This window comes from Cavia porcellus, unplaced genomic scaffold (assembly GCF_034190915.1).
Source record: "Cavia porcellus strain 051 isolate PalLab524CR breed Dunkin Hartley unplaced genomic scaffold, mCavPor4.1 scaffold_1, whole genome shotgun sequence".
NCBI classification, from domain to species: domain Eukaryota; kingdom Metazoa; phylum Chordata; class Mammalia; order Rodentia; family Caviidae; genus Cavia; species Cavia porcellus.
In genome coordinates this window covers 68,167,878-68,181,103 of record NW_026947484.1, presented here as the reverse complement: position 1 = coordinate 68,181,103, position 13,226 = coordinate 68,167,878, and the positions used below count along the sequence as shown (strand labels likewise).

At 40.3% G+C, this 13,226-nt stretch overlaps 1 protein-coding gene across 10 annotated transcripts in view; it reads right to left on the bottom strand.

Annotated features, from left to right (window-relative positions):
* Positions 1–13,226, bottom strand: part of Prune2 (prune homolog 2 with BCH domain) — a 277,788-nt gene that overhangs the window by 68,536 nt on the left and 196,026 nt on the right. For all 10 annotated transcript variants that reach the window (XR_010047791.1, XR_010047792.1, XM_063249631.1 and 7 more), the window contains exons 10-11: positions 7,404–7,483; positions 902–1,102 (exon numbers count right to left, since the gene is read on the bottom strand). Coding sequence is in view for 8 of the 10 variants with exons in the window: in XM_063249631.1 (XP_063105701.1) it covers positions 902–1,102; positions 7,404–7,483 (281 nt within the window). In the remaining 2 variants the exon portion in view is untranslated. The remainder of the gene's footprint in view (positions 1–901; positions 1,103–7,403; positions 7,484–13,226) is intronic.

Sequence of the window (13,226 nt, the reverse complement as noted above, 5' to 3'; positions counted from 1 at the left end):
TAAAATTAAGAAAAACAACAGTTGTGGCTAACACTCTGTCATTTTTAACCTGTGAATATAACTTCAGAATGCTGCCTGGCTAGACATGAAATGGAAACCACATAATGCCACAAGATTTTTACAAGTAAATATTTTATATTTGCATATAAATTTTAACAAACCAAACTTCACTGAGCACAGGAAAGAACTAAAGTGAAACTGATATTCATATCAGGAATGCCAGCTCTTAGTCTTTTTATTTTCTTCATTTAGTCTTTCCTCCACCCCACCCACTCCATCCTTTCTTTCCTCCTTCTCTTTGGAGATACAGCATTAAACACAGTATTACCTCTACCTTGGTGGGAAAAGAGATGATAAACATGCAAACCAGCTAAATAATACAATCTCAGTGAATGGCACATGGAGAAGAAAATGAACACCGGGCTAAAGTGTGGATGGGTCAAGGTAAGCAGGGAGGTGGCCTGTCCAGGAGGTGACATCTGATTAAGGTCTGATTACGGAGAAGGAGCCGGGCATGGCTGGTTCTGGTGGAATGAACAGTCCAGACAGTGGAAGCCTGTACTACGACATCAGGAAGCCCTGATTTCACCTCTTCAAATTTTACCTTCAGATTGATTTCTCTTTCTCTGCAAACCCAGATCCAGTTACCTTACAACACAGACAGCATCCTACGGGCTTTACAACAGAGCCATGGATGTGACTTCTGGGAACCACTCCTGCTCTGACGCACTCTATCAACTGTCGACCTTGGCCAACTGTGACCACGACACACATACATAGAACTTTCCAGAAATCACACATAGGAGCCACTGACACAAAAATGAAGAATTTGTTCCTAACGCCACTTAGATAATCTTTTATTTATTTACTTGCCTTTGGCTTTGTCAACCTGGCGACTTACCGTGGCCTGTATACTCAAAAGAATCCGCTTCGTCGGGAGTGTCAAGCTCATCCACGTTGATGTCAATTTCATCTGGGCTGTCCAGGTTATCGTCAGAAAGAATGGACCCTTCACTTTGGTCCAGAGAAAGATTGATATTTGGGGCTGTGAGCTTGATTCTCCGAGGGTGACTGTCATTGAGGTCCAGTGAATTAGGAGGTTCTAAGAAGAAAAACAGGAGTGACTTCACTGTTAGACTGCATACAGAGCTGCCTAGGGTGGCCTTGGCCCTTTTACCTATTAAGACTGTTTCGGCAAAGCCAGATCTGCTACACGTCCTAATGGGGGGTCTGGACCCCTTCCTGACAGCAGAGGCCTCAGCACTGGCTTCCCAGCCTCATCACCACTGCCATGGTAAACAGGGAAGGATAGCGAGTCCAAAGGAGGAAACAAGTTGTTTTTTTTTTTAAACTTTTCTGTTCATCTTTAAGAACTTGATACTGCCACAATATTGAATAGGATTTTGATGATGCATACTGCATAATACAAAGTTAAAAATATATTTTCTAATTATTCCTATCAAGTTTCTTCCTAAAGAATGGCAGTAAATAAGTTATGTTGACAGGCACTCCCAAAATACTTTTCAGTTCCTTAAATACGATGTTTAGTGACCTGTCTTGCTTTGTTTTTTAAATAAAACCTGAAGTAACTCTCGGGTTACATTCTTTGTACCACAGAAGCTGTCACCACCTATTATGGGAGCGCTGCGGGCATTTTGGTTTCCATGACATCTGATAATCTTATGCTAAGGCTCACAGAGCCTTAGCTCCCCCGCTTTCAATGTGGAATATATTTTCTACTTATGTACCTTTTGTTTAGGCAGTGCTTGGGAAGTCATTTTGAACCATTTATCCCAACCAAAGAGAAATATCCTAATGTGGTATAACAAGAAAAGTATCTAGTGTTTATCTCTGGTTCTAGGCAGAGCTCCCAAAATTATCAGAATTTCCTGAGAGGTTGGAGTGTCTTCTGCTTTTGGAGAAAGCTCTTTTTGACCATAACTGAGTATATGCTATCGAGGTAACTTGGAGGGGGCCCTACCTAGCCTTAGGATAGGGCTGGTCACTAAAAAGACCAAGTGATTAGAAAACTGGAACTTATCCCCGCCTAATGACCTCTGGGAAGGAGGTGACAGGCTGAGCTGAGACTTTATAAAGACATCTGATAACAGGTTTGAGAAGCTTGTACATTAGTAAATGCATTGATGGGCTTGGAAGGCGGCACAATGGTAAAGGGCATTGGAACTGCATGCCACTTCCTCTGTACCTTGTGTAAAATCCTAAAAAAAAAAAAAAAAAAAAAAAAAAAAATCATGGTAAAAAGCAATCTTTTAAGAGCACTTCGAAATGCAGTAGGGAGGTCACTAGGGGACAGGGACTTGTACATTATCAAGATGCTGCTGTAAAAATGAAATCTTGAACTAGGCACAGGAATGTGAATGTCTGAAGGGGGCCAACTGCAAAAGCCACTGACATCTTTAATGAATGCCGCAGCCACAACTGTTTGTCACAAATGACAAATGTACCTTTCACCTTGAGATAGCCTGAGAAATCAGTCCTCTGTGGCCTAGTGATGCACAGCCTTGAGTTAGAATGTCTTTTCTGCACCTTTTTCCTTTGCATGTACCTTGTGGAATTCTCTCTGACTACTTCTCCTTTTTTACAAAAAAACCCAAAAAACAAAACAAAACAAAACAAAAAACCACTGCAACCTCTGAGCTTCTCTGAAGCACTCTTTCAGGGCTATCTGAATTTGTGTTTTTAAAAACTGCAGTTCGTGAGCCCTAAATGAAGCTCTTTCTGTTCCTGTGTTTGAACTGACATTAGATGGTGTCAGAAGTGGGATCGGAAGTGACTCATCTCTACCTCTGATGCTTCTGAGGATATGAGTACAGGTGCTTCTGCAACTCATACGCTCCACTGATTCCTTGGTGGCTTCAGACTGTGAGAGCGAATTTTCTCCGCCTCCAAACTTCCCACCTCTCTTTGGTCAATGATTGGAAACTTTCTTTGGTGACCTCTGTTGCCAGCTTCTTAGGAAGAAAGTCTCTTATCTAGATTTCTATATCCCGTGGCCACTCAGTTTCTTTTCTTTTCTTTTTTGGGTATCCAGAATCAAACTCATGACTTTGTGCTTGCCAGGCAGGCACTATGCAGCTGAGCTAAATCCCTGGCCCGTCACTCAGTATCCCTGGCCCGTCACTCGGTTTCTACAACAGGTAACTTTCACCTTGGGTTAAGTGTTTCAGGGATACTGCTTCCTCAAGGATGCTGTTGGCAGCCACCACGCACAGCTCTGGCTTCTTTGATCGCTAAAACCTGTAAGCCTTCTTGTAAATTCTTGCCTTGATCGACTGAAAGTACTCAAATGGTGTGAAATTATGGCAGCCCTTTTGGGACTCTTTTGATATTTTGAAATTAGAAGAAATGTATACAACTAAACAACCTGAATGGGAAGCATACTTTTATTGGCATTTTAAGGTTATTAAATAGAATAATGAGCCCACTATTGCTTCTCTAAGGGAGGTAAATACATAGCTGCCTCTGGGTAGCCTATGCCTAGCCTAGGGAAATTATTCAAAAGATGGCTTGGTTTTGGCTGCCTAAAATCCTTACTGATGGTGTTGTTACTTCTTGCTATTCTTACTGTCACTTATATATACCTGCAAAACAAAACCAATAGCTTATTTAATTCTAGTTTCTTAGCTAATCTTCAGGAAGATGCAAGTACACTGTGTGTCACATAACATTCTCTGACCAGAATGGAAGAATGGCTATCTTAGTTGAGCGATTGTTTCAAAGTCTTGTTAAAAAACAAATCAAAGGAAAAGCTACTAAAATTATGGATCTCAAATCCAAGTGGCTTAGCTCTTGAGTCTTCTGGTGATGCAATTATCTTTTACCCTGAATTCCTCGTACTCATACTCCTTCTAAGACATTTGTTATTACTGACTCATATATCAAACTCTGGATCATTCTGGACATACTTTGATATTTTCGTATGTTGATACCATAAGTGCATCATTGAAAAGGGCAGAAAAAAATGCTTGTCTACCTGTCTCATAAAAGGAACTATGCCTCAGTTATGGGGCAGATATACATGTCTTACCCATAGTTATGTATATTTAAGCTTGGAGGCTTCCTTTTATTGGAAGCAGTATAATCACACTAAAATGGTCATCCAAATAATACTGATCGCCTTGGGCATTGTCTGTCCAAGTGCTGTTCCCTATGAAAAACTCCAGAGCCTCTTGGCCCCAGATTCATTGCTAACAGCCTGGCACTGACTGGCAACAGCTAATGGAATCAGTGGTTCTGTGGAACATGTCACTGGCCCTGGCTCCCTTCAGCTGAGCTGGACACTGCATGTGGGCTTTCCCCCATTGCGAAAGTGTATTTAATCTTCCTCTTACATGGGCACCAATAGTTTTGCACTGTTAAAAAGGCAGATGAATTCGATCAGTATTTCAGCGGTGCACCGCTTACTTTCTTTTTTTTCAAAAAAATATTTTTTTTTTTGTCTTTTTCCTTTTTATCGGTACCAGGGATCGAACTCATGACTGCCTGCTTACAAGTCAGGTGCTTATGCCACTGAGCTAAACCTCCAGCCCTCACCGCTTACTTTCTATATTTGTCCCAACTTTAGGGCCGTAAGATATGACTGCTCACATGTAAGCATTAGCTAATTTTACTCAGCACAAGCACCGAACTTGGTAAGTACACTACTGAAATGTCCTTAATAAGAAAAGTAGGCCTATGAGAATACATGGCACTCAGTGTCATCACCACTTTTTAAAGGGGCACTTGTGCTATTACTAAGATACAATGCTGGGTTTATGTAACAGAAAAGGCATCAAGTATCACCTGTCTCATTAATCATATGAAAAAACCAAATTCCTCTCTTAAGTGACCCCATACCTAGCCTAGGAATCTTATGGAAAACCTGGTTTGGGTTAAATTTCAGCTGGTTAAAATCCTTATTGATGGTGTTATAATTACTTATTTGTATTCTTGTTTTAATATAATGTATAACTCATTATTTAACTACTTCTACTCCTGTAGTAATTACCTCACATTGACTACAAGCATGCAATCATCTTATTAAGCAGCCTCCAAAGAAAAGTATCAAATGTTGCCTCAGCCCTGATCCTCAGCTGTCTCCCTGCTGTTACTCAAATGTGGCCTTACACTGTCTACAGTAGCTTCTTTACTCTTGCAGGGAACCTGACTTACTGGGAATGAGCCTTCCCAACTCTGAGGGTAAGATTTATATTCAATCAAGACCCAAGCCAAAGATGGATTATCGATACTTCGTTAGCATGGTCAACAGGAAGAAATATGAAATTCAGAAGAAAATCATGAAAACAAAGCAACATTTAAAGAGCATTTGAAAATGGAATTGTGAAGTCTTCAGAGACCCAAGAATTATACATGTCAGGCTTCTGCTGAAGAAAATGAACTCTTGAACCTAGTACAGCAATGCGAAATTTTAAACTGGGCCAATTCTGCAAAGACCACTATCTTTTAATGAATAATATAGGAGTAACCGTCACAAAGGACAAATTATTTTTTATCTAGAGACAGTCCTATAAGTCAAAGAAACAGAGCTTCACGATGGGTAGCCCAGTGTTAGGGCAACGTTTCTGCACCTCCTCCCTTTACATGTAACTAGTGATTTCCTTTGTCTTCAGCTTCTCCTTCCCTTAAAAACAACCTGTACAACTTGAACTTCTTTAGAGCATTCACTCCGAGCTACATGAGTTTGTGTTTTCTTGAATTACAATTCCTAAGACTCCCAAAAGAAGCCCTTTGTTTTCAGTCCTTAAATCTGAAATGATCATCATGTTATGAACCCTGCCATCTATTTGTCTGTGTCCTTTGTATCTTCTCTATTAAACCAGTAAATGTAGTGTTTCCATGAGTTCTGTGAGCTGTGCTAGAAAATTATTAAGCCTGAGAAAAGTCTGTGTGAACCCGAAAGCTGGTTGGTCAGAAGCCTGAATGCAGCCTGACCCCTGCAATGGTCCCTGGTGTCTTGTGGAACTGTGCTCTTTGGCCATTGGGAGCTGGCACTCTCTCCAGTTAGTCCCAGGACTGAATTATAGGACACCCTGGTTGGAGTTCTCTAGAGAACTGCCTGGTGCATGTGGAAAAACTCCTGTATGTCTGGCCATTAAAGTGTTCTGTCTTTGTGAGAGTACTGTAAAAGAAAAGTTTCCTGTCTTTATTTAATGAAGCGACCAGTTTCTACAGCATGAAGGATTTTGAAGGACATCTGGTATATCCCTCAACTCCACAATTCAAACTCTGGCCTGGGCTAAGGAAATTGGCACAGTTCCTTTTGCATTAAGATCTTTCTTTTCTGTATACAATGTCACCCACACTGTGTACCATGTAAGGTTTTCATCAGAAAAAAAGTTTCTGTAATATTTGGAAAATACTGGGTTCTATATTACAGGAGTTCTTAGGTCAGTGATTTCCAAAAGAATTTTTGTAATGATGGGAATGTTTTATATATGGCTACTGAGCAATTAAAAATGAGGCTAATGTGATTGAAGAATGGAATTTTAAATTTTTACTATTAATCTCAATTAATTTAAAGAGTTTTACGTATTAACCGCTACCATACAGCTTAACTATAGCCTTGGTGCCTTTACTATTCCAAAGCACTTTGTGAGTATTTAAGAGACATACAATGGTTACAAAAATCTAAAAATAATTATGTTACAGGACCAGTATTCCCAAGAATGTACTTTAAATATTAGAACAGAAAACAAATTCAGTTACCTCCCTTCTCTCTACCCTTCTAGACTTGGCTAAAAATCCCATGGTTCAGGATCTCAGGGTAATCTTAAACTTGGTATGGTTGAAGACAGTGACGCTAGCACAGAATGAGAATCAGGTAGTTTGCAAATGAAACTTTAAATTTTTTTCTGTATATGCCTTGGGCTTAAAGCCTTATAATACAAGGTTGTTGTTGTAGTTATGTGCTTTGTTTTGTTTTTGTAGTGCTAGGAACCAAACCGAGGGTTTCACACATACAACCTAATTGCACTACCACTGAGCTACACTTTCCCCCATGGTGTGGTTTTTATAATTAGAACACTAAGCTTTTCTTAATATAACATTCTTTATCTTAAACAGTCTTAAAATTATGCATAAATTTGGTGAATTCAGTTAGAATTTGGTAATGTAATATACTATAATGATCACAGGAACTGCAAACTTTGGCAGACAAGGCTGTAGCCCAGGAGATAAAGTACAGTCCATATTAGTGAGCATTAATATTCGAGTGGACTCTGAAATTAATCAAATTGAGCTGGACACTTTTGTCTTGCACTTTCCCCTTCTATATTTTCACCAGTGAAATCCAAGGTTGGATGCACAGGAGACAGTCCTCTCTGTGAGTAACAAACGTCTGGGCGCGAACGCCATTGCAGGAAAGGAGCAAATGCCTCTCTCACCAGGCCTCATGTCTGCAGCGCTGGGACTCAGTGTTCCCTCCTCAAAGGGGGCGTCCATTCCTACATCCTCTGACAGGAGTCTGAAAGAAAGCAAAGCAGAAAAAAGCTGTGTGGAACTCTACTTTTTGAAAAAGAAATCCCGAGGTTACAGGATTAAATTTTCAACTGACCTGAAATAAACCAAGTATGGGTCCTGAATCCATTGCTAAGTGATCTCAAATTAGAAAAGTTCCTGCAATTACTGTGAGTAAAACTATGAAGGGCAATTTCACTTCTGTAAAGTAATTACATCTACAGACCACATAAATAAGCAAATTTGGGAGAAACCCAGATTTTGTCCTGTGTCAGTAATTCAGCCACACTCACACCTGGATCATAAATACTTGCAGAAATGAAGTGGCCCAACCCAACAGAGGAGCAGAAGCTCTCAGGACAGGTCATTTTACCTTATCCACCTGCAGCAAATGCCTCCTTTTGTGCTCTCTATACACAGAATGGAGCTAGTTAGAGGTTGAGAGATACAGTTCCTAAGCACCAGTCTGACCCTCCTAAGGGTCATGAGCTAGCTACATGTCTCCATCTAGAGGATATGTCAGAACTGTTTAACAGATGCTTTGTGGGGTGGTGTAATATTCACGACCCTCACCAATTCTATCTGGCTGCTGGCCTTTTTTGAAAGTAAGGTAATACTGCATTTTCCTGCCCCTTTGAAGTTAGCATGGAACTTGCTTTGGCTAATGAAACCTGGAAGTGGCAGATGTCCCTTCTGGGCAGAACCCTAAGGGCAGGCATGTGAGGTACCACCTGCTTCCTGCTCCCACAGATTTGCAGAGAACTGCCTGGCTGTGCTCCAACAGACTAACGAGCAGCAGCCTCACCTAAAGCTCATACATGAGCAAGAAATGGATTTTTGTCCTGTTTTGCATGAGACACTGGAGTTAGCACAGCATCATCTTGCACTCTCTAACTAGACAGGTAACTTTTATTGACTATTTCAAAGGGAATATCTGACCCACACTATGGTCAATATTTTATTGAGTTGGATAATACACTTCCCACATCCTCAACCCAGTCTCGTGGTGATAATACATATCTTGCTTGAATTGCTAACACATGAAAGAACATTTTATAAATGAGGACATAAGCTCAGAAGGGCATCAACTGCTTTCGAGGGTTCTATAAATGTTAGTATTAACATGCTGGCTTTACTTGTTTGTCATAGCCATCACAGTCAATTTACTAATAGTCAAGTAGATTGCACTCAGATGTCATAGCCACCTGTCAATTTATGTAATATTCTTTACACTGATATTTTAAGTAAGTTATTTTGAAAGGAAGGTCTGTATCAATGTTGTATACAGAAAATTAATCATTTGCATCAGTGGTCACATAAATACGATAAAATGAAATAAGGCTATTAATACTAAGTTAGAAACCCCAGGATTTTCTTTGTCTTTCTCTCTCTACTTGAGAAACAGAGAGACAGAGACAGACAGAGAGCAAGCGTGGTGACAGTATGTGATGCTCTATGCAGCTGTCCTGCCTTATCCACAGTTTCACATTTTTGCAGCTTTAGTTCCCCACAGCCATCGGCAAACTGAAAGGACTAAATAGAAAACTGCAGAAATAAACAACTCATATGGTTTAAATAATTATTACAATATACTGTCAGTTTTCCTAGTTTATTAGCTGGCACTGTAGACCCCTCCGTGGGTCCCAATCTCCTGCCAGGAGTTAGGGCAGAAGGTGGAAAAAAAGAGCCACACACAAAACAGCGGGACAGGGACAGGGGATCCGGGAGGACCTGTCATTCAGCTGTAAAAGGGGCAAGGCAGCCAGAACCTTGGCATTTACTGATTGAGGAGGTGATAATCGGAGGACTCAGAGGGTGCTGGTGATGTTAAACTAATGAGGATCTTGCCCTGGAGCTTCTTTAGTCTGCAGTCTTAGTCTTAGTAACAGCAGTTAGCAGAGGAATGTTGTGTGTACATTCCTGATCCTTTTGCTAATATCTCAATAGCTGCTCAAGGTATCAGATGACACATCAATGACATGTCAGACTCTAAAATTCTCTGGACATCTTATCCTTATCCTCCTCATGGGAAACCATTACTGGGTCCTCTTGGTGGAAATCTTTGGTAACTGTACTCATAATTATCCTGTAATCTGATTCTATTATTTACCCATGCATACTTAATTGTTTCTTTGGCTTTGTCTCCTCCAGGCTTCAAGCTGTATGCCTACCCAAGATGAAAATGCCTGGTGCCTACTGAGGGACTTTACACAGACACTGTAGAGCATCTCTGCCTGCCAATCAACAACTACAATCCCCTTCAGCCTGAAAAAGCCAGATCAATCATTATCCATTTTTTCCTCATGGCAGTTCAGAGTACTTCTTCAAAGGGGGGATTGTTATAGGCAACTGAGTTAGATAAAAATATTACAGGCAGCCAGACAAGGCCAGGCTTTCCAAGGAGCCAGATATCTTGCAACTATGGTGGGAAAAAAAGCACCTCCTGCTTTGGGCCAGATACCAAGACAAAAGACAAAACAAACGCAGCCACACCCTAAGGATACACTTCAGGGATTGATATTCTAAACAGGTATCCATCACTTTGAGGAAACTAGAAAGAGCCACTAATCCAACCTGTACAGCAAAGATCCTGTTCTGAATTCTTGCCCACTTGCTATGTGACTTGCTTTCCTGAATTCTGATCTTGATTTAATCAATTTTACCCGAGCAACTATACTTGTGATCTTATTGGTTGACCATACTTCTGTCCCACCCAAGCCTGCCTTGCAGGTTCCCATTTTTCCCCACCTTGGACACGCTGCACCTTGTCGTTTTGCTTTATAAAAAAATCCCTAGAAAGGTGGGGCCTTTGGCAGCCCATTAGGGACCCCTGCTGTCTCTCTCAATAAATATATTCTGCTCTTAAAGAAAGAAAGAAAGAAAAAGAAAACATATTTAGCACAACTGGCCACTAGAGAAATGCAATTTAAAACAACACTGCGATCCCATCTTACTCCAGAAAGAATGGCTAAAGACTAGAAACCAACTAACAAATGTCGGTGCAGTTGCATCTCAGTTACTTTCTCACTGCTTGGACAAAGTACCCAACACGGACATGTTAAAGTAGGAAAGGCTTACAGACATATCTCATTTAACAACTGAGTCCTGTTCCTGTGATTAGGTTGTTAAGGGAATTGGCCACTAAATAAGGATCTGTATTTCAGTATGCACATTACAACTTTCAGGAGAAGGAAATGGTCAAAAGAAACCCCAATGTGATAACTTTGCTTTTATTTGCATAACATAACTCTTACACACAGTACTGTATAACAAAATTTGAAACTACAGCACTGTACTGTACAATCAGCAGAAATTACAGTATCACATAAACAAGGGACACTGTACAAAAAAAAGGGCATTCAGGCTCTATAAACAGAACATACAGAACTGTATCAAAAAAAAAAAAAAAAGTTAAGTCCTAAGCGTGAGCAGTGGATTTTAAGTCTCAGCAGTGTACCTTGCTTTCAAGTCCAAACAATTGTTAAACAGGTAGGTTATTAGATGAAGAATAACTGTATTTTAGCTCACAGTTTGTAGAGGTTTTGCTCAGTTGATTCCAAAGCAGACAGGCATGACAGAAGGGTAAGGCAGAGAGGAGAGAGAGTCCATGATAAGGAGGCAGGGGGCAGAGCACAGAATCTCCCTTTTCCTTTAAATTCCAAGCTTACTGGTTGGTGCTACTCATACCCAGGATAGGGTTTCTGTCTTCCTAAATCCATTCAGCCACACCCAGAGCTGTGCTAACCCAATCAGTGGGCTAATCCAGTATCACACACCCCTAGTTCAAGTTTGTACATCCTGGATCCAGCCATCTCTGAGAACCCCCACCTATGAGTGCGTGAGACTCTGGAGGCAGGGAGAGGGGCACCTAGATACAATCATAACAGGCAATAAGGAAAAAGGAACACTTTTGCATTGTCAGTGAGAATGTAAATTAGCATAACTACTATGGAAATCAGTATGGAGGTTCCTCAAAAACTAAAACTAGAAATTCCATTCTACTCAACTGCTTCACATCTAGGCATCTTCCTAAAACAGATAAAGACCTCATATCACAGCTGTACGTGAAAACCCACATTCAAGCAGCACAATCCATCACAGTTGAATACTGAAGCTGCCTATCTGTCCATCAACACATGAATGGATTTTTTTTTTTTTTTTTTTTTTGGTATCAGGAATTCAACTCAGGACATTGCACTTGCCAGGCAGACATTTTGCTGCTGAGTTATATCCCCGGCCCATGAATGGATTTTAAAAATATATTTCTAGGGCTGGGGATTTAGCTCAGCAGCATAAGCGCCTGCCTTGCAAGCAGGCGGTCGTGAGTTCGATCCCCGGTACCAATAAAAATGAAAAGACCAAATATATATATATATATATATATATATATATATATATATATATATATATATTTCTATACAATGGAGTACTGCTCAGCCAGAAAGAAGGATACATTTGCCTGGTGTGGTGATGTAGGAGAACTGTCTCCAGTTTGAGGTCAACCTGTGTTACACACTGAGTTTGAAGCAAGATTAAGCTTTATCGTGAGACATAAAAAACAAAAGAAAATTGGAAAGAAAAAAATTTGAGACATTTGTAGGAAAATGGATGTATCTTGCAACCATGTTAATGAAATAAATCAGACACAGGTTACACATCACATGGTTTTCTCTTATATGAAAAACCCAAAGTATGAATAACATAAACAGCAAAATAAAAGACAGATAATAGGAAGCAGGCAGGTAAATGTTTTGCAAATGCAAAGAAGACCTGGAAACAGAGGGAGGGCTACAGGATGGAAGGGAAAAGGAAAGTGACAATAATTAAATTAAGGAACTGAATGCCTGAAGTTTAAAAGAAATCACACTCTCATGTGATCCAATGCTTTCTCTGCTAAATCTGTGTGCCTAATAATCATGAATGCCACCAAGCAGACAACAGTGATGTAAATGAAATACTCCAGTTTGAGACTGGAGAATCCCACACAGACCAGCAGGGTATGAGTTTCTGGTACTTATGCTTCTTAACATACCTGTGACTGCCAATCCTTTCTCAAGGGTGAAAGACAAGAGATGTAAAATTTTGACATAGTTAAAGGTACTCTCTTTCCCTTAGAATAGGTGTAAAATTAAGTCCTTCCCACATTTTAGATTTTTTAAGAATGCTTTGATTGTTGTAGGATTAACCTTGTCCAAAATCAGGTTCTTTTTCTGACAGGAAATGAGCAGCAAAGTGAGACCTGGCATACACACAGATGAACATACGCAGGCACAGCGGCAAGTGGTGGCACACATAGATGGCAATGCTTCCTGACAGGCACCGACACACAGCAGCAAGTGGCACACGTTCTCAGAAACAGCATTCTTAGGAGACGGGCTACTAAAATGAACAGCTCCACAGAAGTAGGTAGAAGATCAAGACATGAGGTTAACTGTTCTGCAGAAGAAGACTGAGAGTGATGCCAATGTATTCAGGGAAAGTAGATACACAAACAGAAAGTGCCTTAGAGTTATACAAATTCTCCTGGTTTCTTTCTAGTCAAATAAGGTATGAGTCTGATAAAGTTGCTTTCTCTAGAAATGGAGATAAAGAGAGAAAATGAACAAAAGCTTTTATATGAGGCTTTCCTTCCTTTGTTAGGGACATGAATTATCCCAGTGTCTGCCATCTCAGGATTTCTGTCTGATTAAGTATCTGCAAGATTTAAACTAACAGTACATGCCACTCTATGACCCCTGAACACTTATCAA